At 46.2% G+C, this 27,216-nt stretch overlaps 1 protein-coding gene across 1 annotated transcript in view; it reads right to left on the bottom strand.

Annotated features, from left to right (window-relative positions):
• The window catches only part of LOC149345307 (uncharacterized), a 203,210-nt gene that overhangs the window by 18,701 nt on the left and 157,293 nt on the right, over window positions 1-27,216 (bottom strand). The window contains exons 6-7 of the mRNA XM_089546571.1: window positions 26,513-26,669; window positions 20,293-20,432 (exon numbers count right to left, since the gene is read on the bottom strand). Of these exons, the coding sequence (XP_089402697.1) occupies window positions 20,293-20,432; window positions 26,513-26,669 (297 nt within the window). The remainder of the gene's footprint in view (window positions 1-20,292; window positions 20,433-26,512; window positions 26,670-27,216) is intronic.

Below are 27,216 nucleotides of genomic sequence, written 5' to 3'. Positions count from 1 at the left end.
CACTGCCCAGAACGTCCAATCGCCTGATCCACAGCCTCCTCATAGCAGGTATCAGGAGCCGCACTTCATCTATGAACAGTTCATTTTTCCCCGACGCGATTACTTTCTGGAATGCCCTACCTAACGAAATAGTTTTATGCGACGATCGCAAATCATTTCGCACAAAACTCGCCAGTAATTTCCACAATGTGTAAGCATTTCATCCGTGTTGTCATCAATAATTCATTGGCTTTGAACTTTGCTTGCCACCGCACGTGCATTTCTTGCTTTTTCCGCATCATCCCACGGATACCTTGATGCTCTTTATTTTTCTTGCCTTTTATAATTTGTAGTGTTTGTGTTCATTAGGCCTGCCTTCATCATGCTTGCATTCACTCCAACTGTAGCCCCTCCTTATGCTGTAGCCTCTCGTTATGTAGTCCTCCTTAAGGGCCCTCGGGCCCTTAAGGATGAAAAATATGAAATGAAATAAAACGTGATTCAGGCGTTTATCGAAGGTGTCCCTGTTTTCGCGCTGCTTGACATGGGGGCTGCCGTCTGTGATTAGTGATTCTCTTCGCCGCAAAATTCGCAAGGTGACGATGCCCCAGTCTGACTTTTCGGTCCGTATGGACAGCTCGCGGCGCATCCACCCCATCGCAGTCTGCACGGTACGCGTTTCTATCAACGACGTAGCATATCTCATCGAGTTTGTTGTGGTGAGTGAGTGTTCTCACGATGTAATCCTTGGCTGCGACTTCCTGTCAACCCACCGAGTAGTGATTGATTATGCCGGTGCTGAACTTGCGCTTTCTTCGGTGTGTAACGTTTTCTACTGCGACTTGTCTGTGTGCTCCGCTAAACTCTTCGTAGCTGCCGACACCGCCATACCTGCCTTCTCTTCTGCCCTCGTTCCGCTCCTACCTGACCGCTCCTTCACCAACCCTGTTCTCTTTACACCCACCACAGCTGCCACCCACCATCACCTTCTTCTGATTACATTCGCCGTTCTCACGAACTCCGATGATGACAATGCCATTTACGTCTCCAACCCTTTTGCTTGCCAGTCCTCTGTCCTTCGCGGCGAATGCCTCGGTCGTATCGAAGAACTGGACTTTGCTCTTGCCTACGAGTTCGCCGATTGCCGTGTCTGTCCCGAGGTTGCTGCCCTGGACTGCTGTGCGACTACGCCCGATCCACTTTCCGTCGACGTCTTTTATCGCACCATCGCTGCCGACCTTCCGCCCGCTCAACGTCACCAGCTACTGACACTACTCCCCAGGCAGCACAACAACATTGGCCGAACGTCGCGCAAGTGTTGGCAAAACTTGGCACGAACATCGGTCCTACACTGGCATTTGGGCCGAGCGCTACCACTTCACACATTGGCCTTACTTTCATGCCAGTTTTGGGCCAACGCTCGGCCGATCAAGCGGCCAACGCAGTCCCGATGTTCGTTCTGCAGCATGGACCAGCAAAGGTCTCATACTGGCATCCAACTTTCAAACATTGGTAGCCAACTTTCAAACATTGGTAGCCAGCTTTCGAATAATGGTTTCCAGCTTTCGAATATTGGCATCCAGATTTCGAATAATGGTTTCCAGCTTTCGAATAATGGCATCCAGCTTTCGAACGCTGGCACATGCAATTAACCCACTCGCCAATGACCGGCACTGCGGATAGATGTACATACAGGGTGCGAAAGAATTCCAGAAAAAAGACCCGTTTATTGCTTTGAGTTACAAGAATCACGCTTCTAGCGCACACAGGATGGTTTGCGCTACCACCAGCCACCCTGGGGAGTAAAGAAAAGGGGCCCAAGAGCATGGTGGCAGAGGCTGTGGGAAAACAATTTATTTTCAAGTTTGGTGAGTGCCGATCAGGTTGGACAAAACATCTCGGCAAGCTGCTGCGGCACGGCTAAGGCATCCATAAACCCAGGTAGCACACGACAGCGGGCCAATATTGGAAATCCACTGGCAAAGCGTGGCCCTAACTAGGCCCAGAGTTGCCAGTGAGCATCCGATATTGGTTGTGCCACTCCTTAGCACATCCAACAATGGCCCTGGTTGTCCGTCGCTTTACCAGTATTGGCTGAGCCCTCATTAGATCCTGGCTATCATGGGCCAGGTTAGCCAGGATTGCCCCACTGTTTGCCATTGCTGGCTGTGCCATCATCGAATCATGGCTATCATGGGCCATGTTAGCCAGTGTTGTTCCACTCTTTGCCAGAATTGGCTATGCCATTTCCGGGAGCTGGCTATATTGGCCTAGGATTACCACCGCTTATCCAGTGTTCAAAGTATACTGGCAAACGTTGGTAAACATTGTGTCATCCATTAAAATGGGGTCAAAATTAATTTTATTGTCGAGTACCATATCGGCAGTTCATAATTTTCGAGCGCGCTAAAACATGCGAGTTCAAAGATTTGGTTTTATTTATTATTATATTTTAACCGAACACTTTTGCAGTTTGTGAGCAAAGCTACCCATGATTCCGTTGGAAAAACTGCGCTCTGGTTGCGCAGTGAGCAGCAATTAATACGTTTAGAATTGCGATCGAAGTCCTGTTGATCAGAATTAACGTTCTGATTACACCCGAGACGCCTTCAACAAAAATTGTGAACAGGTGCCTTCAACAAAAATCAAATAAGTTTCATTTGATTAAATTTTTGGAATAAAAAAATCACTTTTTTTATTCGCTCTAGGAATTCACTGCCGCAGTGCGCAGCTGGCGTCTGCTTCAGGGAGATCGCGATACAAACGTAATAGATTAGCGCAAGTGCATTCGCTAAACCGAAATTGTGCTCAGTTTTGGCAACGTCCAGAAACGAAGCAGTCGCCTCGTAATTTCGAATTATGCGTTGCGCTCGTGAAATATTAGGCGGGTGCTTCATAAACGCACGCGGACACGTGCTAAGCGATTCCTACGCTTCCCTACGTCGGGCCCTGTGATTGCGCCTTTCCCGTGTTTTCTGATTTGCTATTTCCTTCCTTTTCTGCAAATCGTTGTGTTGTTTTTGACCATTTTATTCTTCTGTTGCGTAATTTGCATTGGGGGCAATATAGCTCTTGCTCACGTCCTTGCATATTTACTCGCAAGTTTTTTTTTTCTTTCGAACATGACCTTTATTGATGAAAACCGTCGAAAGTAGTTGCGAACCACAATTCAACATGCCTTTGTTTAATTTTGCTTTTTTTGCGCGAAACTTCCACACCAACAAGCAATTTGAGGAATCTTCGACGACCACTGAATAAATGGACTGACAACTGGCGTTAGACGCATGTTAACGTAGCTTGTTTGGCGCATGTACGGTACATGAAACTATGAAAGAGCGCGCATTCTGCTTGGATATTTTTTTTGCTTTATATTTTTGTTATTATGTGGTAACATTTTAAGCTATCTTGAACTAACAGAAGCCACATCATACGGCCCCACAAAATACGCGAGTGTCTCAAGTCGTTTCGGCGAAATGCATCTTGAAGCTCCAAGTTTTTCACTTCAAAATTTTCAGGCTTTTGCTGCACCTTTCTAGCAATACTTTGACGCTTCCGTGTTTCCCATCCACTTCTCTCTTGTAGATATTGCTTTCTGTACTGCCTGTGGCCATGTGAGTCATTCTCCAAAAATTCCAAACCCTTTTCACGTGTTTTGGCCTCTTTCCCTTTCTCTTTCAAGTCTTCAAGTCCAATATCTCCCCACCTGTTCTCCCGGCCGTGCCCTTTTCCAGGTAGCGGGCTAACACCCCACCCCGCGAAGCGCTATTTTTTCTTTTTGGTTGTCACTTTCTCAAACCTGTTTTCCCTCGCGCGCAGCTACGCGCTTCGCTGTTCCTCCACCTCCCTGTCTCCACCTTTCAGCTCGAGGACTTTTCTCGGAACCGCAAAACCTGTGTAAAGGAAAATTCCTCTCTCCCCTCCAGCCAACCCCCCCCCCCCCCCCCCACACCATCATCTCCACTGCTCGTCTTGGAACCGCGCGACTCATCACAATAAGACATTCTTGACTGCACGGCGGAGCTCAACCACGTGCAAACCAACGCGACGAAAATGCATGCACACTCGAGCTAGCACCGTTCATAGTCTGCGCACGCGAAAAGCCACACTCATATATTAGGAGAGCTCCGACGCTGTTCGTACCGCCGGCAAGATCTTTTGTAAGTACTAAAACTCTTTTATCTTGATATACGTCTGGAAGTTAAAGTGGTTTTGTAGTAAATGTTGCTTTGACTACATGCGCCTTTATTTTTTCGGCAGGAGAAGAGAGCAAGCCAAAAAGCACGAGGACGACTTCTGTGTACCCACTCTCATCGCGAAATGACTTGCTTGACGTCGTGCGCAGTGGAATTGTGGCCGAATGGTGAGAATTTATTTTTTCGTCTTTGGTGAGATGAACTCACTAAAGATTCACTACTTTGGCTAACAGCGGGTTTGAACTCATATGAATTGAGATAGGATGCATTCGGGAATATGTCCTTTACCGCTTATGCACGACGGAAATCAGAACCGCTTAATTAATTTTCCATTGCAGACTAGTTGGTAAGGATATGTGTAATACTTCCGTAGTGTTTCTTTTTGCCTTCTACTCTTGCAGACTCAATAGAAAATCCGCAATTACTGGTTAAAGCTTTTGCCCAAGTTCTCTCGCAATGAAAAAGGGCATTACTCTGGACTATCAGACTAGTATTTTTGTGTGGTTTTCAAGTTGCAGTTTCGAATCCAACTATAGCATGCATGCGAAGCAACTAAGGTAAAACAAAGGTGCCCTGAGTTCCTTGCGTTCAGCGTATTTCGTCAAAAGTCGCAAGCCGCATTTTTGACCCCATTAAATAAAACTAATCAAAAATGTTGTTTTGACGTCCATGTGGAAGAGACGCTACAACCTGTGCATATTTACTGGAATAAAAAATTACCTCGCAATTTAGAGACACAAGTTATGATATTAAAACAAAATAATACATTAATCTGTTTTCAATATCACATTAATTTCCTTATCTCGCATTGAATATATTTACTGGGAGTGCGACACGACGCATTAAACTAAATTAAACCATTTGGTGTAAGGGAAGTTTAGTAAATTAAATTCCACTTTGTGCAACTAATGTGGGGCTGGTTCTTAAGAATAAATTAAAAATTATCCTGTAAAATATGTTGCTAGTGTCTTCACGATTACTGTGTTTCACAAAATTCGGTGTTATCTTTGTTATGTTTGTTATGTTATGTTTGTTTTTGTTCTGTGATGGCCATAATTCAACTTACCATGATATCATGCATCTCTTTGCAGGCTTGGCACTTCGTGAGGCCATCGTGCAAGAACTGGACGAGGAATTTGTTTGAATGCAGTCCAGCAGCCCCCTTGCAAGTGGAGTGCAACGATTACTTCGGATATGACTGATCAGTTCACTGGAGGACAGCTCCGTTGAGCGCTTTATGGATGCCTTAGCCGTGCCGCAGCAGCTTGCCGAGATGCTTTGTCCAACCTGATCGGCACTCACCAAACTTGAAAATTAAGTGTTTTCCCACAGCCTCTGCCACCATGCTCTTGGGCCCCTTTTCTTTACTCCCCAGGGTGGCTGGTGGTAGCGCAAACCATCCTGTGTGCGCTAGAAGCGTGATTCTTGTAACTCAAAGCAATAAACGGGTCTTTTTTCTGGAATTCTTTCGCACCCTGTATGTACATCTATCCGCAGTGCCGGTCATTGGCGAGTGGGTTAATTGCATGTGCCAGCGTTCGAAAGCTGGATGCCATTATTCGAAAGCTGGAAACCATTATTCGAAAGCTGGATTCCAATATTCGAAAGCTGGAAACCATTATTCGAAAGCTGGCTACCAATGTTTGAAAGTTGGCTACCAATGTTTGAAAGTTGGATGCCAGTATGAGACCTTTGCTGGTCCATGCTGCAGAACGAACATCGGGATTGCGTTGGCCGCTTGATCGGCCGAGCGTTGGCCCAAAACTGGCATGAAAGTAAGGCCAATGTGTGAAGTGGTAGCGCTCGGCCCAAATGCCAGTGTAGGACCGATGTTCGTGCCAAGTTTTGCCAACACTTGCGCGACGTTCGGCCAATGTTGTTGTGCTGCCTGGGAAGCGCTCAACGGAGCTGTCCTCCAGTGAACTGATCAGTCATATCCGAAGTAATCGTTGCACTCCACTTGCAAGGGGGCTGCTGGACTGCATTCAAACAAATTCCTCGTCCAGTTCTTGCACGATGGCCTCACGAAGTGCCAAGCCTGCAAAGAGATGCATGATGTCATGATAAGTTGAATTATGGCCATCACAGAACAAAAACAAACATAACATAACAAACATAACAAAGATAACACCGAATTTTGTGAAACACAGTAATCGTGAAGGCACTAGCAACATATTTTACAGGATAATTTTTAATTTATTCTTAAGAACCAGCCCCACATTAGTTGCACAAAGTGGAATTTAATTTACTAAACTTCCCTTACACCAAATGGTTTAATTTAGTTTAATGCGTCGTGTCGCACTACCAGTAAATATATTCAATGCGAGATAAGGAAATTAATGTGATATTGAAAACAGATTAATGTATTATTTTGTTTTAATATCATAACTTGTGTCTCTAAATTGCGAGGTAATTTTTTATTCCAGTAAATATGCACAGGTTGTAGCGTCTCTTCCACATGGACGTCAAAACAACATTTTTGATTAGTTTTATTTAATGGGGTCAAAAATGCGGCTTGCGACTTTTGACGAAATACGCTGAACGCAAGGAACTCAGGGCACCTTTGTTTTACCTTAGTTGCTTCGCATGCATGCTATAGTTGGATTCGAAACTGCAACTTGAAAACCACACAAAAATACTAGTCTGATAGTCCAGAGTAATGCCCTTTTTCATGGCGAGAGAACTTGGGCAAAAGCTTTAACCAGTAATTGCGGATTTTCTATTGAGTCTGCAAGTGTAGAAGGCAAAAAGAAACACTACGGAAGTATTGCACATATCCTTACCAACTAGTCTGCAGTGGAAAATTAATTAAGCGGTTCTGATTTCCGTCGTGCATAAGCGGTAAAGGACATATTCCCGAATGCATCCTATCTCAATTCATATGAGTTCAAACCCGCTGTTAGCCAAAGTAGTGAATCTTTAGTGAGTTCATCTCACCAAAGACGAAAAATTAAATTCTCACCATTCGGCCACAATTCCACTGCGCACGACGTCAAGCAAGCCATTTCGCAATGAGAGTGGGTACACAGAAGTCGTCCTCGTGCTTTTTGGCTCGCTCTCTTCTCCTGCCGAAAAAATAAAGGCGCATGTAGTCAAAGCAACATTTACTACAAAAACCACTTTAACTTCCAGACGTATATCAAGATAAAAGAGTTTTAGTACTTACAAAAGATCTTGCAGGCGGTACGAACAGCGTCGGAGCTCTCCACAAGGGCGTCCGCAGAATTTTTTGCAGGGGGGGGCCCCGTTGGTGCCCCGGGGGGGGGGGGGGGGTATGTTCGTAGCAAAAAGGCGCTATTTGCGGAGTAAATTTATTTATTTATATATAAATAAAAATTAAACAAAATGCACACATGAAAGAAAAATTACAAACAGCAAATTAAAGCGCGGCTAGGAGAGGTACATTGGAGTTTATCAACGAAGAAACAACTAAAATTTATAAAAAATGCAAAAAGATGCTATATCACTTCGTGGAGAAGAGTGCTCAGTCTTCATGCATACGGGTTCTCGACTCACCCGGATTGATGACCAGCACACAGCACAATATGTTCGCAAACACGCAACTACAGTCACTCAGTCAGTCTTCCTTGAACAGCAACTGTAGGCGCCTCGGATTTTTCTGGGCGAATTGCGTAATTACACGTGTGATAAATTCACTTCTGTGCTTCATTACACGCTCTCGGTGCACACTCATCATACACATTGATTGGAAAAACTGTTGAACGCGTACGTTGAAAACAAAAGATGACTATATATACAACGAAAACTTATTTACAAGATAAATGCACACTCGCAGCTTCATACACCTCGCTCCATCTTGCTTGCGCATCCGCACAGTCGAGCAACCCCACACACACTGCTCGCCGCTCGTCGTTTTCTCGTCCGCTGTCTTGGTTGTTCTCAGCTTCGCTGACAACCGGCCACTAAAAACACCCAAGCACAAACACAGAGGCGCGCACACGTGCGAGGGCTTACTTGCCGCAGTATCCCCGAATGCGCACTTTGGGGGTGAAAGGAACGCCGCGCAACTTCCGAGGGGAAGGGACACTCGCCACTCCGGTCGGAAAATTTGTTTTTGTGTTTTTATGGGGTTCAGAGCCCCAAAACGACTCAGGCTATGAGGGATGGAGTAGTACAGAGTTCCGGGTAATGTCGACCACCTGGGTCTCTTTACCATGCACTGACACGCACAGTACATGGGCGCTGTTGTGATTTGAGGCCCAGCCAGAGGTGACAGGCGAGCCAGGCAGGCGCCATCGGGCTGCGTTGACCAAAGGCGCTGGTTTTCACAGAAGACGCAAAGAACGCTGGTGTGGGGACGCCTCGGGAGACTGCGTCGCCGTGAACAAAAGCAGCTAATCCCCTTTGCCGGAGATTCTGAAAGCGGCGCTTCTACCGAACTGCGCTACTCGTGGATCGGAGGAGACAGCGAGCGGCGGCGGCGCCAACTCATCGCCCGCTTGCCCCTGAGCAGCCCGACAAAGCGGGGGTGGACACGGCTGATTTGTCCTTCCCTCCTTAAGAATTCATCGGTGACCGGCGTAACGACATAGGCGAAAACAAGATGCCCCGTGCACTGTCTGCCTCCGTGTCGCTATCTCTCTAGAGATCAAAGAAACAGACACCCATCTCAAGGCGGCTCGAAACACATGCTCGCCGGTGCCGCTGTATGTCTGGAACAGGTCGCCCTTCAGTAGAGCTATCGATGGCGTGGTTTGAAAACGGCGGAACGACGCACGCCCGGACGCGGCATTTCGCAGATGTGACCATGCGGGGCTGCTTTTACCCTTTTGACTGAGCGCACCACCGCCCCTGGTGTGCGGCCATCACTCACGGTTCGAGTGAGTGATTTTCCAGGGGGGTGCAACCGCCCCCCCTTGCCCCCCCCTCCGGACGCCCATGTCTCCTAATATATGAGTGTGGCTTTTCGCGTGCGCAGACTATGAACGGTGCTAGCTCGAGTGTGCATGCATTTTCGTCGCGTTGGTTTGCACGTGGTTGAGCTCCGCCGTGCAGTCAAGAATGTCTTATTGTGATGAGTCGCGCGGTTCCAAGACGAGCAGTGGAGACGATGGTGTGGGGGGGTGGGGGTGGCTGGAGGGGAGAGAGGAATTTTCCTTTACACAGGTTTTGCGGTTCCGAGAAAAGTCCTCGAGCTGAAAGGTGTAGACAGGGAGGTGGAGGAACAGCGAAGCGCGTAGCTGCGCGCGAGGGAAAACAGGTTTGAGAAAGTTACAACCAAAAAGAAAAAATAGCGCTTCGCGGGGTGGCGTGTTAGCCCGCTACCTGGAAAAGGGCACGGCCGGGAGAACAGGTGGGGAGATATTGGACTTGAAGACTTGAAAGAGAAAGGGAAAGAGGCCAAAACACGTGAAAAGGGTTTGGAATTTTTGGAGAATGAGTCACATGGCCACAGGCAGTACAGAAAGGAATATCTACAAGAGAGAAGTGGATGGGAAACACGGAAGCGTCAAAGTATTGCTACAAAGCTGCAGCAAAAGCCTGAAAATTTTGAAGTGAAAAACTTGGAGCTTCAAGATGCATTTCGCCAAAACGACTTGAGACACTCGCGTATTTTGTGGGGCCGTATGATGTGGCTTCTGTTAGTTCAAGATAGCTTAAAATGTTACCACATAATAACAAAAATATCAAGCAAAAAAAAATATCCAAGCAGAATGCGCGCTCTTTCATAGTTTCATGTACCGTACATGCGCCAAACAAGCTAGGTTAACATGCGTCTAACGCCAGTTGTCAGTCCATTTATTCAGTGGTCGTCGAAGAATCCTCAAATTGTTTGTTGGTGTGGAAGTTTCGCGCAAAAAAAGCAAAAACAAACAAAGGCATGTTGAATTGTGGTTCGCAACTACTTTCGACGGTTTTCATCAATAAAGGTCATGTTCGAAAGAAAAAAAAAACTTGCGAGTAAATATGCAAGGACGTGAGCAAGAGCTATATTGCCCCCAATACAAATTACGCAACAGAAGAATAAAATGGTCAAAAACAACAATTTCCAACACAACGATTTGCAGAAAAGGAAGGAAATAGCAAATCAGAAAACACGGGAAAGGCGCAATCACAGGGCACGACGTAGGGAAGCGTAGGAATCGCTTAGCACGTGTCCGCGTGCGTTTATGAAGCACCCGCCTAATATTTCACGAGCGCAACGCATAATTCGAAATTACGAGGCGACTGCTTTGTTTCTGGACGTTGCCAAAACTGAGCACAATTTCGGTTTAGCGAATGCACTTGCGCTAATCTATTACGTTTGTATCGCGATCTCCCTGAAGCAGACACCCGCTGCGCACTGCGGCAGTGAATTCCTAGAGCGAATAAAAAAAAGTGATTTTTTTATTCCAAAAATTTAATCAAATGAAACTTATTTGATTTTTGATGAACGCACCTGTTCACAATTTTTGTTCAAGGCGTCTCGGGTGTAATCAGAACGTTAATTCTGATCAACAGTACTTCGATCGCAATTCTAAACGTATTATTGCTGCTCACTGCGCAACCAGAGTGCAGTTTTTCCAACGGAATCATGGATAGCTTTGCTCACAAACTGCAAAAGTGTTCGGTTAAAATATAATAATAAATAAAACCAAATCTTTGAACTCGCATGTTTTAGCGCGCTCGAAAATTATGAACTGCCGATATGGTACTCGACAATAAAATTAATTTTGAACCCATTTTAATGGATGACACAATGTTTACCAACGTTTGCCAGTATACTTTGAACACTGGATAAGCGGTGGTAATCCTAGGCCAATATAGCCAGCTCCCGGAAATGGCATAGCCAATTCTGGCAAAGAGTGGAACAACACTGGCTAACATGGCCCATGATAGCCATGATTCGATGATGGCACAGCCAGCAATGGCAAACAGTGGGGCAATCCTGGCTAACCTGGCCCATGATAGCCAGGATCTAATGAGGGCTCAGCCAATACTGGTAAAGCGACGGACAACCAGGGCCATTGTTGGATGTGCTAAGGAGTGGCACAACCAATATCGGATGCTCACTGGCAACTCTGGGCCTAGTTAGGGCCACGCTTTGCCAGTGGATTTCCAATATTGGCCCGCCGTCGTGTGCTACCTGGGTCCAACGCTTCAGGACGTCTTTTGACCTTCCCAACCTTCTTTGGGCCGTGCGTTTGCCGTCTCTCACAAAATTGACACAGGTCCGCACGCCCCCTTGCGCCAACGACCGTACCGCGTCTCGCCCACAGAGCGCCGTGTCATCCGTGACAATGTCGACGATATGCTACAGCGCGGCATCATACAGCCCTCTCATAGCCCTTGGGCCTCTCCTGTTGGCCTGGTGATGAAAAAGATGGCTGCGTCTGGTTCTACGTGGACTACCGCCGTCTCAGCCAGGTTACTCGCAAGGATGTTTATCCTCTACCCCGAATCGACGACGCACTGGACTGTTTCCAGGGAGCGCAGTATTTTTCGTCCTTAGGCATACGCTCTGTCTACTGTCAAGTCCCGATGCCCAGGTAGCACACGGCAGCGGGCCAATATTGGAAATCCACTGGCAAAGCGTGGCCCTAACTAGGCCCAGAGTTACCAGTGAGCATCCGATATTGGTTGTGCCACTCCTTAGCACATCCAACAATGGCCCTGGTTGTACATCGCTTTACCAGTATTGGCTGAGCCATAATTAGATCCTGGCTATCATGGGCCAGGTTAGCCAGGATTGCCCCACTGTTTGCCATTGCTGGCTGTGCCATCATCGAATCCTGGCTATCATGGGCCATGTTAGCCAGTGTTGTTCCACTCTTTGCCAGAATTGGCTATGCCATTTCCGGGAGCTGGCTATATTGTCCTAGGATTGCCACCGCTTATCCAGTGTTCAAAGTATACTGGCAAACGTTGGTAAACATTGTGTCATCCATTAAAATGGGTTCAAAATTATTTTTATTGTCGAGTACCATATCGGCAGTTCATAATTTTCGAACGCGCTCAAACATGCGAGTTCAAAGATTTGGTTTTATTTATTATTATATTTTAACCGAACACTTTTGCAGTTTGTGAGCAAAGCTACCCATGATTCCGTTGGAAAAGCTGCACTCTGGTTGCGCAGTGAGCAGCAATAATACGTTTAGGAGAATTGCGATCGAAGTCCTGTTGATCAGAATTAACGTTCTGATTACACCCGACACGCCTTCAACAAAAATTGTCAACAGGTGCCTTCAACAAAAATCAAATAAGTTTCATTTGATTAAATTTTTGGAATAAAAAAATCACTTTTTGTTTATTCGCTCTAGGAATTCACTGCCGCAGTACGCAGCTGGTGTCTGCTTCAGGGAGATCGCGATACAAACGTAATAGATTAGCGCAAGTGCATTCGCTAAACCGAAATTGTGCTCAGTTTTGGCAACGTCCAGAAACGAAGCAGTCGCCTCGTAATTTCGAATTATGCGTTGCGCTCGTGAAATATTAGGCGGATGCTTCATAAACGCACGCGGACACGTGCTAAGCGATTCCTACGCTTCCCTACGTCTTGCCCCGTGATCGCGCCTTTCCCGTGTTTTCTGATTTGCTATTTCCTTCCTTTTCTGCAAATCGTTGTGTTGGAAATTTTTGTTTTTGACCATTTTATTCTTCTGTTGCGTAATTTGCATTGGGGGCTATATAGCTCTTGCTCACGTCTTTGCATATTTACTCGCAGGATCTTTTTTTCTTTCGAACATCACCTTTATTGATGAAAACCATCGAAAGTAGTTGCGAACCACAATTCAACATGCCTTTGTTTGTTTTTGCTTTTTTTGCGCGAAACTTCCACCCCAACAAACAATTTGAGGATTCTTCGACGACCACTGAATAAATGGACTGACAACTGGCGTTAGACGCATGTTAACCTAGCTTGTTTGGCGCATGTACAGAGGGCAAAACACATGCCTAGAACAACCAAACTGTGTGTTCCGCCGCTCCCAAAGCCGCTGAGACCAAGAAGGCAAGAAAGTACGATGAAATACTATGAGTTTAACTGCACATGTTTACATCCAGACCATTTTTAACCAAATCTTGTGGCTAGTTATCACGTGTTCAGCCCGAAACACGCTCAGGACGTGTTCTAGACATGCATTTTGCCCTCTGTACGGTACATGAAACTATGAAAGAGCGCGCATTCTGCTTGGATATTTTTTTTGCTTTATATTTTTGTTATGTGGTAACATTTTAAGCTATCTTGAACTGACAGAAGCCACATCATACGGCCCCACACAATACGCGAGTGTCTCAAGTCGTTTTGGCGAAATGCATCTTGAAGCTCCAAGTTTTTCACTTCAAAATTTTCAGGCTTTTGCTGCAGCTTTGTAGCAATACTTTGACGCTTCCGTGTTTCCCATCCACTTCTCTCTTGTAGATATTGCTTTCTGTACTGCCTTGGCCATGTGACTCATTCTCCAAAAATTCCAAACCCTTTTCACGTGTTTTGGCCTCTTTCCCTCTCTCTTTCAAGTCTTCAAGTCCAATATCTCCCCACCTGTTCTCCCGGCCGTGCCCTTTTCCAGGGAGCGGGCTAACCCCCCACCCCGCGAAGCGCTATTTTTTCTTTTTGGTTGTCACTTTCTCAAACCTGTTTTCCCTCGCACGCAGCTACGCGCTTCGCTGTTCCTCCACCTCCCTGTCTCCACCTTTCAGCTCGAGGACTGTTCTCGGAACCACAAAACCTGTGTAAAGGAAAATTACTCTCTCCCCTCCAGCCAACCCCCCCCCACACGCACCATCGTCTCCACTGCTCGTCTTGGAACCGCGCGACTCATCACAATAAGACATTCTTGACTGCACGGCGGAGCTCAACCACGTGCACAACCAACACGACGAAAATGCATGCACACTCGAGCTAGTACCGTTCATAGTCTGTGCACGCGAAAAGCCACACTCATATATTAGGAGAGCTCCGACGCTGTTCGTACCGCCTGCAAGATCTTTTGTAAGTACTAAAACTCTTTTACCTTGATATACGTCTGGAAGTTAAAGTGGTTTTTGTAGTAAATGTTGCTTCGACTACATGCGCCTTTATTTTTTAGGCAGGAGAAGAGAGCGAGTCAAAAAGCACGAGGACGACTTCTGTGTACCCACTCTCATTGCGAAATGGCTTGCTTGACGTCGTGCGCAGTGGAATTGTGGCCGAATGGTGAGAATTTAATTTTTCGTCTTTGGTGAGATGAACTCACTTAAGATTCACTGCTTTGGCTAACAGCGGGTTTGAACTCATATGACTTGAGATAGGATGCATTCGGGAATATGTCCTTTACCGCTTATGCACGACGGAAATCAGAACCGCTTAATTAATTTTCCACTGCAGACTAGTTGGTAAGGATATGTGTAATACTTCCGTAGTGTTTCTTTTTGCCTTCTACTCTTGCAGACTCAATAGAAAATCCGCACTTACTGGTTAAAGCTTTTGCCCAAGTTCTCTCGCAATGAGAAAGGGCATTAATCAGACTAGTATTTTTGTGTGGTTTTCAAGTTGCAGTTTCGAATCCAACTATAGCATGCATGCGAAGCAACTAAGGTAAAACAAAGGTGCCCTGAGTTCCTTGCGTTCAGCGTATTTCGTCAAAAATCGCAAGCCGCATTTTTAACCCCATTAAATAAAACTAATCAAAAATGTTGTTTTGACGTCCATGTGGAAGAGACGCTACAACCTGTGCATGTTTACTGGAATAAAAAATTACCTCGCAATTTAGAGATACGAGTTATATTAAAACAAAATAATACATTAATCTGTTTTCAATATGACATTAATTTGCTTATCTCGCATTGAATATATTTACTGAGAGTGCGACACAACGCATTAAACTAAATTAAACCATTTGGTATAAGGGAAGTTTAGTAAATTAAATTCCACTTTGTGCAACTAATGTGGTGCTGGTTCTTAAGAATAAATTAAAAATTATCCTGTAAAATATGTTGCTAGTGTGTTCACGATGACTGTGTTTCACAAAATTCGGTGTTATTTAATCATTTTTGTTTTTGTTCTGTGATGGCCATAATTCAACTTACCACGACATCATGCATCTCTTTGCAGGCTTGGCGCTTCGTGAGGCCATCGTGCAAGAACTGGACGAGGAATTTCTTTGAATGCAGTCCAGCAGTCCCCTTGCAAGTGGAGTGCAACGATTATTTTGGATATGACTGATCAGTTCACTGGAGGACAGCTCCGTTGAGCGCTTTATGGATGCCTTAGCCGTGCCGCAGCAGCTTGCCGAGATGCTTTGTCCAACCTGATCGGCACGCACCAAACTTGAAAATAAATTGTTTTCCCACAGCCTCTGCCACCATGCTCTTGGGCCCCTTTTCTTTACTCCCCACGGTGGCTGGTGGTAGCGCAAACCATCCTGTGTGCGCTAGAAGCGTGATTCTTGTAACTCAAAGCAATAAACGGGTCTTTTTTCTGGAATTCTTTCGCAACCTCATTTATGAATATTTGCTAGGTAGAATGGTATGTATGTACATCCATCCACAGTGCCGGTCATTGCCGAGTGGGTTAATTGCATGTGCCAGCGTTCGAAAGCTGGATGCCATTATTCGAAAGCTGGAAACCATTATTCGAAAGCTGGAAACCATTATTCGAAAGCTGGATGCCAATATTCGAAAGCTGGAAACCATTATTCGAAAGCTGGCTACCAATGTTTGAAAGTTGGCTACCAATGTTTGAAAGTTGGATGCCAGTATGAGACCTTTGCTGGTCCATGCTGCAGAACGAACATCGGGACTGCGTTGGCCGCTTGATCGGCCGAGCGTTGGCCCAAAACTGGCATGAAAGTAAGGCCAATGTGTGAAGTGGTAGCGCTCGGCCCAAATGCCAGTGTAGGACCGATGTTCGTGCCACGTTTTGCCAACACTTGCGCGACGTTCGGCCAATGTTGTTGTGCTGCCTGGGTGGGTGCCGCTGACCGGCGGAAAACCGCCTTCGTCACCCCAGACGGCCTGTATGAATTCGATGTCATGCCATTTGACCTATGCAATGCCCCAGCCACATTCGAGAGAATGATGGATAATATTCTCAGCGGGCTCGAATGGGGAACGTATCTGTGCTATCTAGATGACACTGGATTTTTCTTCCCATTTACTGCGCCTGCAGCGTGTCCTCACGTTCCTTACTGAAGCCGGGCTGCAACTAAACCTGAAGAAATGTTACTTCGGTGCCACGAAGCTGACGATACTATGCCATGCCATCTCCAAGGATGGCGTTCTTCCCGACCGTGCCAAACTTCGCGCCATCGCTGACTTTCCCAAACTGACAACCTTAAAAGAACTTCGCAGTTTTATAGGCTTGTGTTCCTTCTTCCGCCGCTTCATCCGGAATTTCGCTTGTATCATCATCATCATCAGCCTGACTAAACCCATGTCCCGCATTCACCATTGACGATTTGCACATAGGCCTCTTTTTAGCATCATTCACCAGGCGGCACATGCGTCCCAGCTTTTCCGGGGCCGAAAATACAACACGCACGCCATACTTCTCGCCGACCCTCTTGAGACCTTGCACCGCCCACCAGATTTCACCTCGCGAATCTTGGTTTCCACCCTTGATGCCACGATTTCTCTTGGATACCCAGCCTTATCCAATTGCCTTAGTTGGGCATGGACGCTGTCACGCACTTGATGCTCGCACGACTTGGCAAGAGCAGACCGGACGCTATTTTTTGCTATAGCTCTTTTATATATATATATATATATATATATATATATATATATATATATATATGGGGTTTAACGTCCCAACACAACTCAGGCTATAAGGGACGCATATATATATATATATATATATATCCTTCCAGGCTACGAGAAAGCATCTGACTCAGTGGAAACTGAAGCAGTCTTGTCGACATTCTGTACCTAATGCGTAGATAGCCACATGTAGACGATACTGGTAAGTATCTACAGGTTCTGCACTGCCGTCATAGTCCTCCATCAAGAGTGTAATAGAATCCCAATAGGAATTCCCTTCTTGTTCTGTGCCGTCTTTGCGCTGTAATAATAAATGAAAGAAATAAGCATAGACAGGTCATGGAATGCTAATGAAAGATTACCGATGCTCATTAAAGGTAACCGATTGGATTCCGCCGGCAAGGGGAGCAGGGGCCGGCCAAAAATCATGTGAGAGGATGGGATTAGCAAGTTTGCGGGGATAAGGCGGACTCAGTTGGCACAAGTACCGGGTTGATTGGAGAGATAAGGCAGAGCTTTGCCCTGCTGTAGGCGCAGTCAGGCTGGTGATGATGATGATATAGTCGTCCCATGACATAAATAAGCTCAATCACCATGACATAATGCGTGACGCTAGCTTTCGCTATACATCCGCGAACCACTTAGCCGAGGTGGTCCTGGTGGACGATGTGGCAGTGCGGTAAGTAAATGACGCCAAGAAGTGAAAGACTGTGTGACGCAGGCTGGTTACCACATACTGAAAAACATAAAAGCGTTATAGACTCAGCTATTGCAGCACTTTCGTATTATGCAGGTAGCGTAAAGTTTTATTTCTCTTTTTGATCTTTCTTTGGGAATTTTAAGCAATAACATCTATAAAATGCGCAAGGAGGGTAATATATTCAGGATGACGGATACCACTTTTAACTCTCATTTGCAGACATGGTATTCCACAGGTCATCTGTGCTAGAAACAGCGTCTGTTTGCCAAAACTTGTTCTCATCGAAGGCATGTAGGCTATTTTTATATGACCTTCTGGAGGTAAGGGGCATCTGCGCATATATACCTTAACTTGGAGAGGAGAGTATTAGTCGACGCAGTCCTAATAACACGGACACTGTTATTAACGATCTCCCCATAGCATTTTCCTTTTTCCTGTTTCTCCTAAAGAAATTGGCGAAATAATCAGGAATCTGAAAGATGCCAGTCCAGGTCTCGATAATATACAATCATCTCATAATAAGTTAATTGCGCATCTCATTTGCGATGTGTTCGCCCATATTGTTCGCCACTGAAAAAGCCATTGTTATTCGAATAAACAACTACTTGACAAATTTTGACATTCTCTCACCTAACCAGTTCGGTTTCAGAATGGGGTTCTCCACCGAAGTAGCTGTGATCGCTCTCACTGATAAAATTAAATCCTACATCGACGCAGGTAACTTTGCTGGTGCATTATTTATTGACCTTTCCAAAGCTTTTGATTCCCTCAACCATGCTATTTTATTCAACAAGCTTGAGGCTATTGGCATAAATGGGCCTGCGCTTTCGCCAATAAGAAGCTATTTATTCAATAGAAAACAAGCCGTGTTCATCTCAGGAACATACTCAAAATTCAGGACTACTAACGTTGGAGTTCCGCAAGGTTTTCTTCCTGGCCCTCTTCTATTTTTATTACATATCAATGACCTCCCTAGGTGCCTTCATAATTCCAACTGTTTTCTTTATGCGGATGACACGACAATCTTAACCTCGGATTCTCATATAACTAATGTGGTTGACAAACTTAACATTGATGCACAGAATGTATTCGATTGATGCCGAAACAATTTGCTGTCCATCAATGCATCCAAATCTAGCTTCATAGTTTTTAGGTCCCCCATAAAATTCTTTGCGAAAACCCATCTGTTAGGAGAGGCTCAAACTCGATCTTTTCAGCTGATCACGCATCCTTTCTAGGTGTAGTACTTGACAAACATCTTAAATTTCAGACCCACATTACATCCATTTCACGAAAAATGCGTATGGTATTAGAGTACTAATTAAAGTTCGCCCATATTTCCATGTGCTCATTCTAATTTCCCTCTATTATTCGTTCATCCACTTATATATTCCGTATTGCATTTGATCTGGAAAAAAAACATATCATTCCCATTTATCATCTCTGCAAACTATTCAAAACCAAGTCATTCGCATTTTAACTTACAGTCAATACTCTGTAAATGCGCCTCGTCTGCTCCTATCCCACAATATTTTGTCTGTGCGCAAAATAATCGACTACAAATTATGCACCATTATGTACAAATATGTTAGAGCTACTTCTTTTTTCGCTAACTACCGGTGAACAAATTCCGCGTCGCAACGACACACGCTTTGCTGATCACAATAACTTCTTACTCTCTAAACCTAACACTAATTGTGGTAAACAAACTGAAAGGGGGTTCGCGTACTAGTGAACTCAGCGATACAGTTCGCCAAACAGCTGAGCGGACGGCAGCGAAATCACAGTCAGTCTACACAGCCAGAGAGCTGGAGCCGCGCGCCGGCACACTTCGTCGTCAACTTCTTCGTCTGCCATCGAGGCTACCGGAGGCGCATTCATAATAGTTCAGGCGCGTTCATTGTAATTCACTACAAAACATTTTGTTTCTCCGCTACCACTTTATGGAACTCATTACCTGTTACCATTAAGCAATCATCAAATATCTGTGCCTTCAAATCCGCTCTTCGTCAGTTCTTACAATCCCTCTAATAGCATTTCTCCTGGTAAATGGTACTAGTTTTGTAATTTATATCACTCTATGATTTTTGTTTTGTGTTGTTCTGTACGCTTTTAGGTGTGTAATCATTTTTCATTCAAATAAGTTTTTGCATTATTTCCTGTATCTCACTTTCTGCTCTTTACTGATGCCAACATCTTTATAAGTTTTGCATCTGCTGCCCAATATTTATTCTTACAATTGTTCTCACACGAGGTCCCGTCCACAGTCTGTGACTTTGGGACCTCCTTCTGTATTCCAGTGTTTCTTATTCTTCTTGTACCATAACATGCAATAAAGGAACCTTGAATTTTGAACTGTGTCGGATGATCTCGGGGCGCGTGCTTGTTGAAGGTTTCTCTCTAACGCTTCTGAAAAACTTCACTCTTGGCAGTGAATTCATCCTCGAGCCACCGAGGGCATACTGATTCCTTTTCGTTAGGATGATATTGAATTCTATAAGGCGCAAGGGCAGCTTTGGCGAATAAGTGGCATGATACAACGCATTTTCTATTACAAAAGGCGGCCTGAGAGTTCCTTCCAAGTGTTTAAAAGCCACGGGAAGCTAGTCGCCGTGGTATCACCGGTGGGCACCCGGCGCACTTGTGATGGAACCCCGCACCTCCCACACGTGTGGCGGATTCTGATCACTATTCGCGAACTCCGTGCTTTCCCCACCCACATGGGTGCAGCATCATACTTACTCTTCAGCAAAGCCGCGTCGTCGAGGCACAGTTCGGTGACACTGCGGAAGAGCCCGCCTTCGAAGCGCTCCACGGCCGCTCTCTGGCTCGCAGTGCAGTCCACCACCGAGTGCTTCGCAGTGCAGCTACCCTGGCGCCACCTGCAGTTCAACAATGATGTGAAGGGGCGCTCGCTCCCTTTTTGATGGCTTCCCTTACGCCGCGGTTCGGGTGTCCACCGAGATATGTGGGACAGTTACTGCGTCGTTTCCTTTTCTCAATAACTCCGCCAACACTGCCTCAGTGTAAGAGCGTTAGCTACGGGAGCTTCAAGTGTTGCATCGGTGTGCTCAGAAAACGTGGAGAAGGCTAAATCCAAACATCCGCGGATGTTTCCTTTCCGGAAACATCCTTTCTAATACACAAGCACCGCTATCTACGTCACGCATTCTGCATTACTATTGAAATTTACAGCCACCTGCGCTATATCCGGTATATTTCCTCGTTACATCACTTAATAAATTTTATAAATATCTTCATCACAACACGACGAGTGGTTTCACACCATCGGGAAACCCCTGCGTCAAACAGTTGGGCCGTAAGGACTGTCTGAAGGTCCTCGGAATGCACGGTATGGGGCGGAATGATCGTGTTGCGAATCCCACACAGATTTTAGGCTTCCGTTTAATTAGTAATTTCATCCTCAGGAACATACCAAGTAATTTTACACCACTTCGAACATTCTACGTCAAACGGGTGGCCCCCAGATTTTATGCAAATGGTGGTCCTGAGCGGCTCATACTTCGTTGGGTGCTATACTGGCGTATATATAACGGATCGAAAGTATAGATATCAATTGAGGTTACATGCTCACTGTTGCTATGGGATTCTTCCATAGTTTGTCTACGGAATAATCTGTCGCACCACCATCTGTCGCACCACCTTGTTTCCCAGCGGTGGAAAAACGAAGCGGCAACGTGGGGATGATGAATGGCCTTGTCGCTGCGGCGGCGGAGTGATGCTGCGATCGGAGACAGGGGAGTCATTGGGTGCACCGAGTTGGGGAGAAGGAGGCCGATAGAAGGTAGCGGGTGGCTGCTCCCACTGGGCATCATTCCTGAAGCGTGGTGCGCGTTGCACAGGGGGTCGCGAAAATTGACGACGCGGGCAAAAGCGGGAGATGTGTCCGCTGAACCCACAGCCGTAACATATCGGTGGCTGGCGGTTTTGGTAGCTCACAGCAGGATCCCTTAAAGGCCGAGGAGAGGCGACGAACGCGCGACGAGACGCATCACGAGGCACTTCATCAGGACGAGATGGAAGCTGCTGGAAGTAAGGGTACGACGTCGATTGTTGGGTCCGCTCAATAACGAAGTTGTAAAATGGTTCGCTGCTTTTTGGTGCAGTCCATGACGTACGCTGCTCCCATGATGGCATGGGCCTCGACGTCTGTTGGTAAGGTTCATCAAAATTTGTACGTCGCCGCTGAGCTGCCAACTCGTCGCGTACAATCCTCCTGACCAAAGAAGCGATGTCTTCGGTCTCGAGGATGTAGATGCTGGCGACGGTTGTCACATTGGAAAGGAGGCCGAATTTGGGTGCTATCCGGCCTGCTTTAAGCGCTTTTTAGTTTGTGGCGCAGTCGATGCGCTGCGGTCGCTGGTGGCTTTTGACGCCGCGCTGTGTGGCCGCTTCTCGGCCGTCTCAGACAGGAGCTGATGAGTTTATAGGCCGAGGAACTCTTTTTCTTGGGTGAAAAAGAGTTTCTCCGGCAGTGGTCATGCCCATTCAGTTCCGTAAACAACGACCGTCTTGTTCTGGTTTTTAAGCCAATTTTGGCGCTAAGGTTTTTTTTTTTTTTCAGTGTCAAAATATTGTCTTTTCACTATTCTGCGAAGAGGTATGCTACCTTGTTTTACATCGCCCACGAGAAATTCCCGTTAGTTACTTAGAGATATGGTACCTCTTTAATTGGTTCGCCTTACATGGTTAGTGTCATGTCTTCTTGTAAATGTCATTGTATCCGGTAACATTGCCATGCGTACATATGTAAATACCGCCGCGGTGGCTCAGTGGTTACGGCGCTCTGCTGCTGACCCGAAAGACGCGAGTTCAATCCCGGCCGCGGAGGCTGAATTTCGATGAAGGCGAAATTCTAGAGGCCCGTGTGCTGCGTGGTGTCTGTGCACGTTAAAGAACCCCAGGTGGTCGAAATTTCCGGAGCCCTTCACTACGGCGTCCCTTATAGCCCGAGTTGCTTTGGGACGTTAAACCCCAATAAACCAAACCACATTTGTAAATAGAATTTTTCTAGAAAGTCATAAAATTGTGCCAAGAGTCAAGCGCAAGGCTCCCCAAACAGCGTGCTTTTGATGAGCGTGCGCCAGCACGCTCATCAAAGAAAAGGAGCAGCGCGAACGTGTTCGCTCAAAGGATAAGAAATACAGTTTCTGAAAGTCGCTGTGCATTGCGACGAGGGCGCAACAGGTTGCCCGCAAAGACAGCATCGTGGTTATCTTGCATGGCCCGCGAAGAGTGTGCCCAAAGATAACATGACCGGCGCGAAAGCATTGCCATACACCACGGGGCTGAAACTTCGTATACCTCCCACCGGCAACGGATTACAAAAAGTAGGGCCAATTGCTCCTTCTCTTACATACGTAACAATGGCGGTGCAGTTAATGCGTATTGTTCTGCACGACAACGGACGACCGAAACACGCGGGGGATGTTCGCATGGCATCTGCTCCACGCCCAGACTGGTCCAAAATCGGGCCTCCTAGGGGATTTATCCTTGTCTGCCTGCTCTGCACGCGGCCTCGCGCCGCGCTTTAAAATACTTGGGTTTTCGCACACCCTTTCTTTGCTGTTGTGGCATGTTAAAATTGGCTGCGCTGCTGGTCAGCAATATGGTAACCGCAGCGCTTGGCCAATGTACGGAGAATAGAGAAGATATTTTCCATGGTTTTATTGAAACATACACCTCTGCCGTTCCTCTCTGTCTAAATGAGAGATTTCTCAAATTTCGCTTTATTTTAATGCTACAGCATTCCATACAATGCAGATATGTGTGCCGAAACACAAGACATGTTTAGGTTATCTCAAACGGCGCCGCTGACATTTTCATTAAATAATTTCGTGCACTATTGACGCAATTCGTCGGATCATACTGTGCGTACTGTTCATGCAATACAGGAAGGTCATTCTGCGCACAGTGAGTGCATGCACTTTGATGCATGCCCGACGTACCTTAAAATAGCAGATAATTGCAAAAAATTGCCGACATTTACGTTATTTTCTAATGGGAAATTTGAGCGCAGCTCATCGTCTGTTTCAGCTTTTCGATAGATTGAGACAAAGAATGCGAGCAAGACATGTATGTGAAATCATAGACAGCTTTTTATTTTTCAGACATATTCCTTCTTCAAGAAACACTCCATTAACAGTAAAGTTACACTTGAGAGTGTTCGAAATACAAAAGAAATATTGCACTTAAAGTGCAGTACCACAAGAGAGAGAGGCAAACAAACAAAACACAATTTGTTCACTGAAGCTTAAACGGCGGCTCGGGCGGTCAGCACCCTTCTTCTATAGGCTCGCTCCACGTCTGTCTATTCTTCGTGCCAAGGCAGGCGTGCGCATATACACAGTGTCGGCTGTGCAGTCTCCTCCTCCTTCTCGCGCTGGGCGCGCGTCCTCATTCATCAAAGGGCGGGGGTGGCTTCGTGGAGCATCTGGGACTTTCTGTCGTGGCGCAGCCGCCGTCGCGCGAGTGAAGAGGTGGAGGGCATCTCATAGCGCACGCAAGGCTACGCCCTCTACGTCAACATCGCGTAGAAACGGTTCAGAGAGTCTAGAACAATCAACGGTAATCCCCCCGCTCGCCGCGTCCGCGAGCGGTAGGAGAGGAGGCAGCCACACAGAAAAGGCTAGTCGCTCTCCAGGAATTCGTTCTCCCCTGTTTCACGGCGCGCGCCGGCGAGAGCCGTCCACGCGGCGCTGTTTTTTTTTTTGTTTCTTGCTAAGGAGGGAAGGAGGTTACGCTTTGACCCTCTCCTGGTTACAACGGACAACGACGACGGCGACGCCGCGAAACGAAGAAACGGGCGCCTAAGAGCTGCGCTCTAAAAGTTCATTATAATTATGCAAACGCGTGAAAGCGAAACTCTGTCACGCAATATCCTTCACTCTCCATGCTGATATATGCGACACAATGAAATTCAGTTAACATAAATTTGCGTTATCGGTTCCCATGATGTGCCGACTCTTTCCAGACCAAACACGATGATTGCTTCGTGAACAGCTGTGACGAAATCATAGTTCACGATCCAAGGCACCGAAATGAGCGATGGATCCCGAGAAAGCGAGCGCAGGTAGTATCCGCGCTGGACTGGCTACACCCTTCGCAATTTCTACGGTCACGAGCACAAAACCAAACACCACCGTATTGTCGCAGCACTGAAACCACTAACACATGAAGGAACACGACGCCGAAGTATCTGTTAGCGGCGCCGCAAAGCAGGCGACAGCGTCCGGGATAACGCTGCTGACAAAAGACAGTTTTAGCTGTGCGTCTGCAAGGGCTTAACGTACGCAAGGTGCCAGCGGGGACCGTAGTGCGCATGCGCAGAACGCAAGCGCGAGCCCTGCGTCTTGTGTACAAGAAGTACTTTGATTTGGGCTAGTTGGTTCATATCTTGAAAGTAGTTCGGACGGCGCGAAAACAACAGACAAAGGAGACACGAACACACGAATTGCTTGGCGCCCGTCCTGTTGTGTTCGTGTCTCCTTTGTCTTTGTTGTTTTCGCGCCGTCCGAACTACTTTCAAGTCTTGTGTACGTACGCAAGCCAGCGGACTTTGCGTTGCATTGCTTGCGTGGCTTGCGTGGTTAACGTTGGCAACATGGCGGCGCCCTGCACGCCCGCTTTGGACCAAATACTGCATCGCCGCTGCATTTTTCGATGCGATAGCTCACTCAGAACGGTTGTACTCACTTTTATTTTGCGCATTCTCACCCCTCCGTAATGATATAGGTGAAAAACAGTCATCGTTTTTTAGATAAATTCAAGAATTTCTTGATGATAAGCCTAACATCCGCGGCGTACACTGTCGTCATAGCAATGAGCCCTGGTAAATTACTTCTCCGATTGCGCTATAATTTGTTGTCATATGATTCAATTGATTTAAATTTAAAAAAAACAGAACCTTCTTCAAAGTTCAAAGCAAAGCTTCTTCAGCATACAGTTCAGGAGCTTTGCCTTGCTGTCGCTAGAGGGCGCCACTTTATGTTACGCTTCTCGGGCGCTACGCTAGCCACTCCCAACTAAAACTGTCGTTGCCAGGACGGGTGGCAGTGCGCGAAAGGTGCGCCCGTAGCGTACGCGCAGCTTTTGCGGACGCACAGCTAAAACTGTCTGAAGTTCGCTAAACACGCAACGGATGCGCGGCGGCTGCAACGACAACGTTGGTCAGAAATTCTAAAGAGATAGAGATACCTTTTATTTTTTCAGAACTTTCTCGCAGTTAGATCTTGTTCTTTATACGGACGCTAGCGCCCATCACTCCTTCGGTTACGGTCATTGCCTCAAACTGACCACGTACGCTTCATTGGAGGTTTCACGAATTAGCCAGGACGGATGTCACTGTCGCTTTCCTTCCCCTGCATACGGCCGCTTCACCGTTGCACGCAACGACAAATGTCGCTTACGCTTCTTTTAACTTACTTTACACTTCTGTACCGGAATGTATGTGGCAACGCGAACCTAACTGCGGTGGCAGCGAGAAATTCAAGCGCATTCACTGGCGCAAGCATTCGTATCGAGCGCGACCAGTTGCTGCTAACGTTTTTCTGTCGAGAACGTAGGATTCCTTCAAACACATTCCCCGGGCAGGTCACGCTACTTTTTTACGAGTTGCAGCAACGCTGTAGATTACTACTTCTTGCAAAGTGTCGTCGCTCTGTCAGCTGTCCTATTTCCTGCGCTCTCGCAGCTTTAAGAAACTGCTATGGACGTACTCTGAAAGCTCAGCAATCGACAGGACTAAATTTGTAAGGCGTTTCAAGGAAAAGGTGCATGTTTACTCGTCCAGGCCGCCGTACTGAAATTCCCCGAACATATGAATATATTGCAGATGATTGTCTTGTTTCCTTTGCATCGTCTTAGCGCTGCCACGTCCTTTCCGTCAACATGCCGCCGAAATAAAGAAAATTGGCTGAAAAACAATAATGATAGTACTTACTGGCATATGGCGTCAGCATGTGTTTGCGTTAGTTCTTGTTTCTTTTTAGCAGCGGTTGCAACTTTGCTTGTGTATATTGCGATGAAATCAGTGATACAGTTTATCACTCTTCGAAAGTCACAACCACCTTGTGCTCGCGAAGAACGCAAGTGCTGTCCTGTAGGGGAAAAAAAAAGAATGTTGAACATGGAACCGGCAAGTGAGCCATGCGCAAGTAGTGCTCTAAGGTTGTTGAAAGAAAAACACTGATACGTCTAAAGAATTTGTGAATGCAGTAACCTATACGGATCAGTATTGTATGATATTCCCAATGGGTTACTTAAGCCCTCAGCAGATTGGATATGAAAATTTTTACGTGTTTTCGTTGTGAAATCATCGAGGCTCGGCCAAGAGCCGAGTGACCGGAGGACCTCTATAGTAAGCCACTCCATAAGACCGGATGTCAGCTGGATGTCATTGTGATTCAAGTCGACTGGATATAAAATGTTGAAGCAATCATGCCCAAACACATTTTCAAATTCATTGAGAAATATAACTTCCTAAGAATCCATCAACACGGATTGCAGAAAGGCTACTCAACAATACACAGTCAGTACAAATAATGCATAAGTTCACTAATTTCATAAACAGTAAATAGAGAGATGCATTATTTGTGAATTTTCTTAGGCTTTCAACTGAGGCTCTCATCATAAGCTATTGCATAA

Source organism: Amblyomma mixtum, chromosome 5, assembly GCF_055824585.1.
Source record: "Amblyomma mixtum isolate Tamu chromosome 5, ASM5582458v1, whole genome shotgun sequence".
NCBI classification, from domain to species: Eukaryota; Metazoa; Arthropoda; class Arachnida; order Ixodida; family Ixodidae; genus Amblyomma; species Amblyomma mixtum.
The sequence above is the reverse complement of the archived record's forward strand: the minus strand, read 5'-3'. Positions and strand labels throughout refer to the sequence as shown.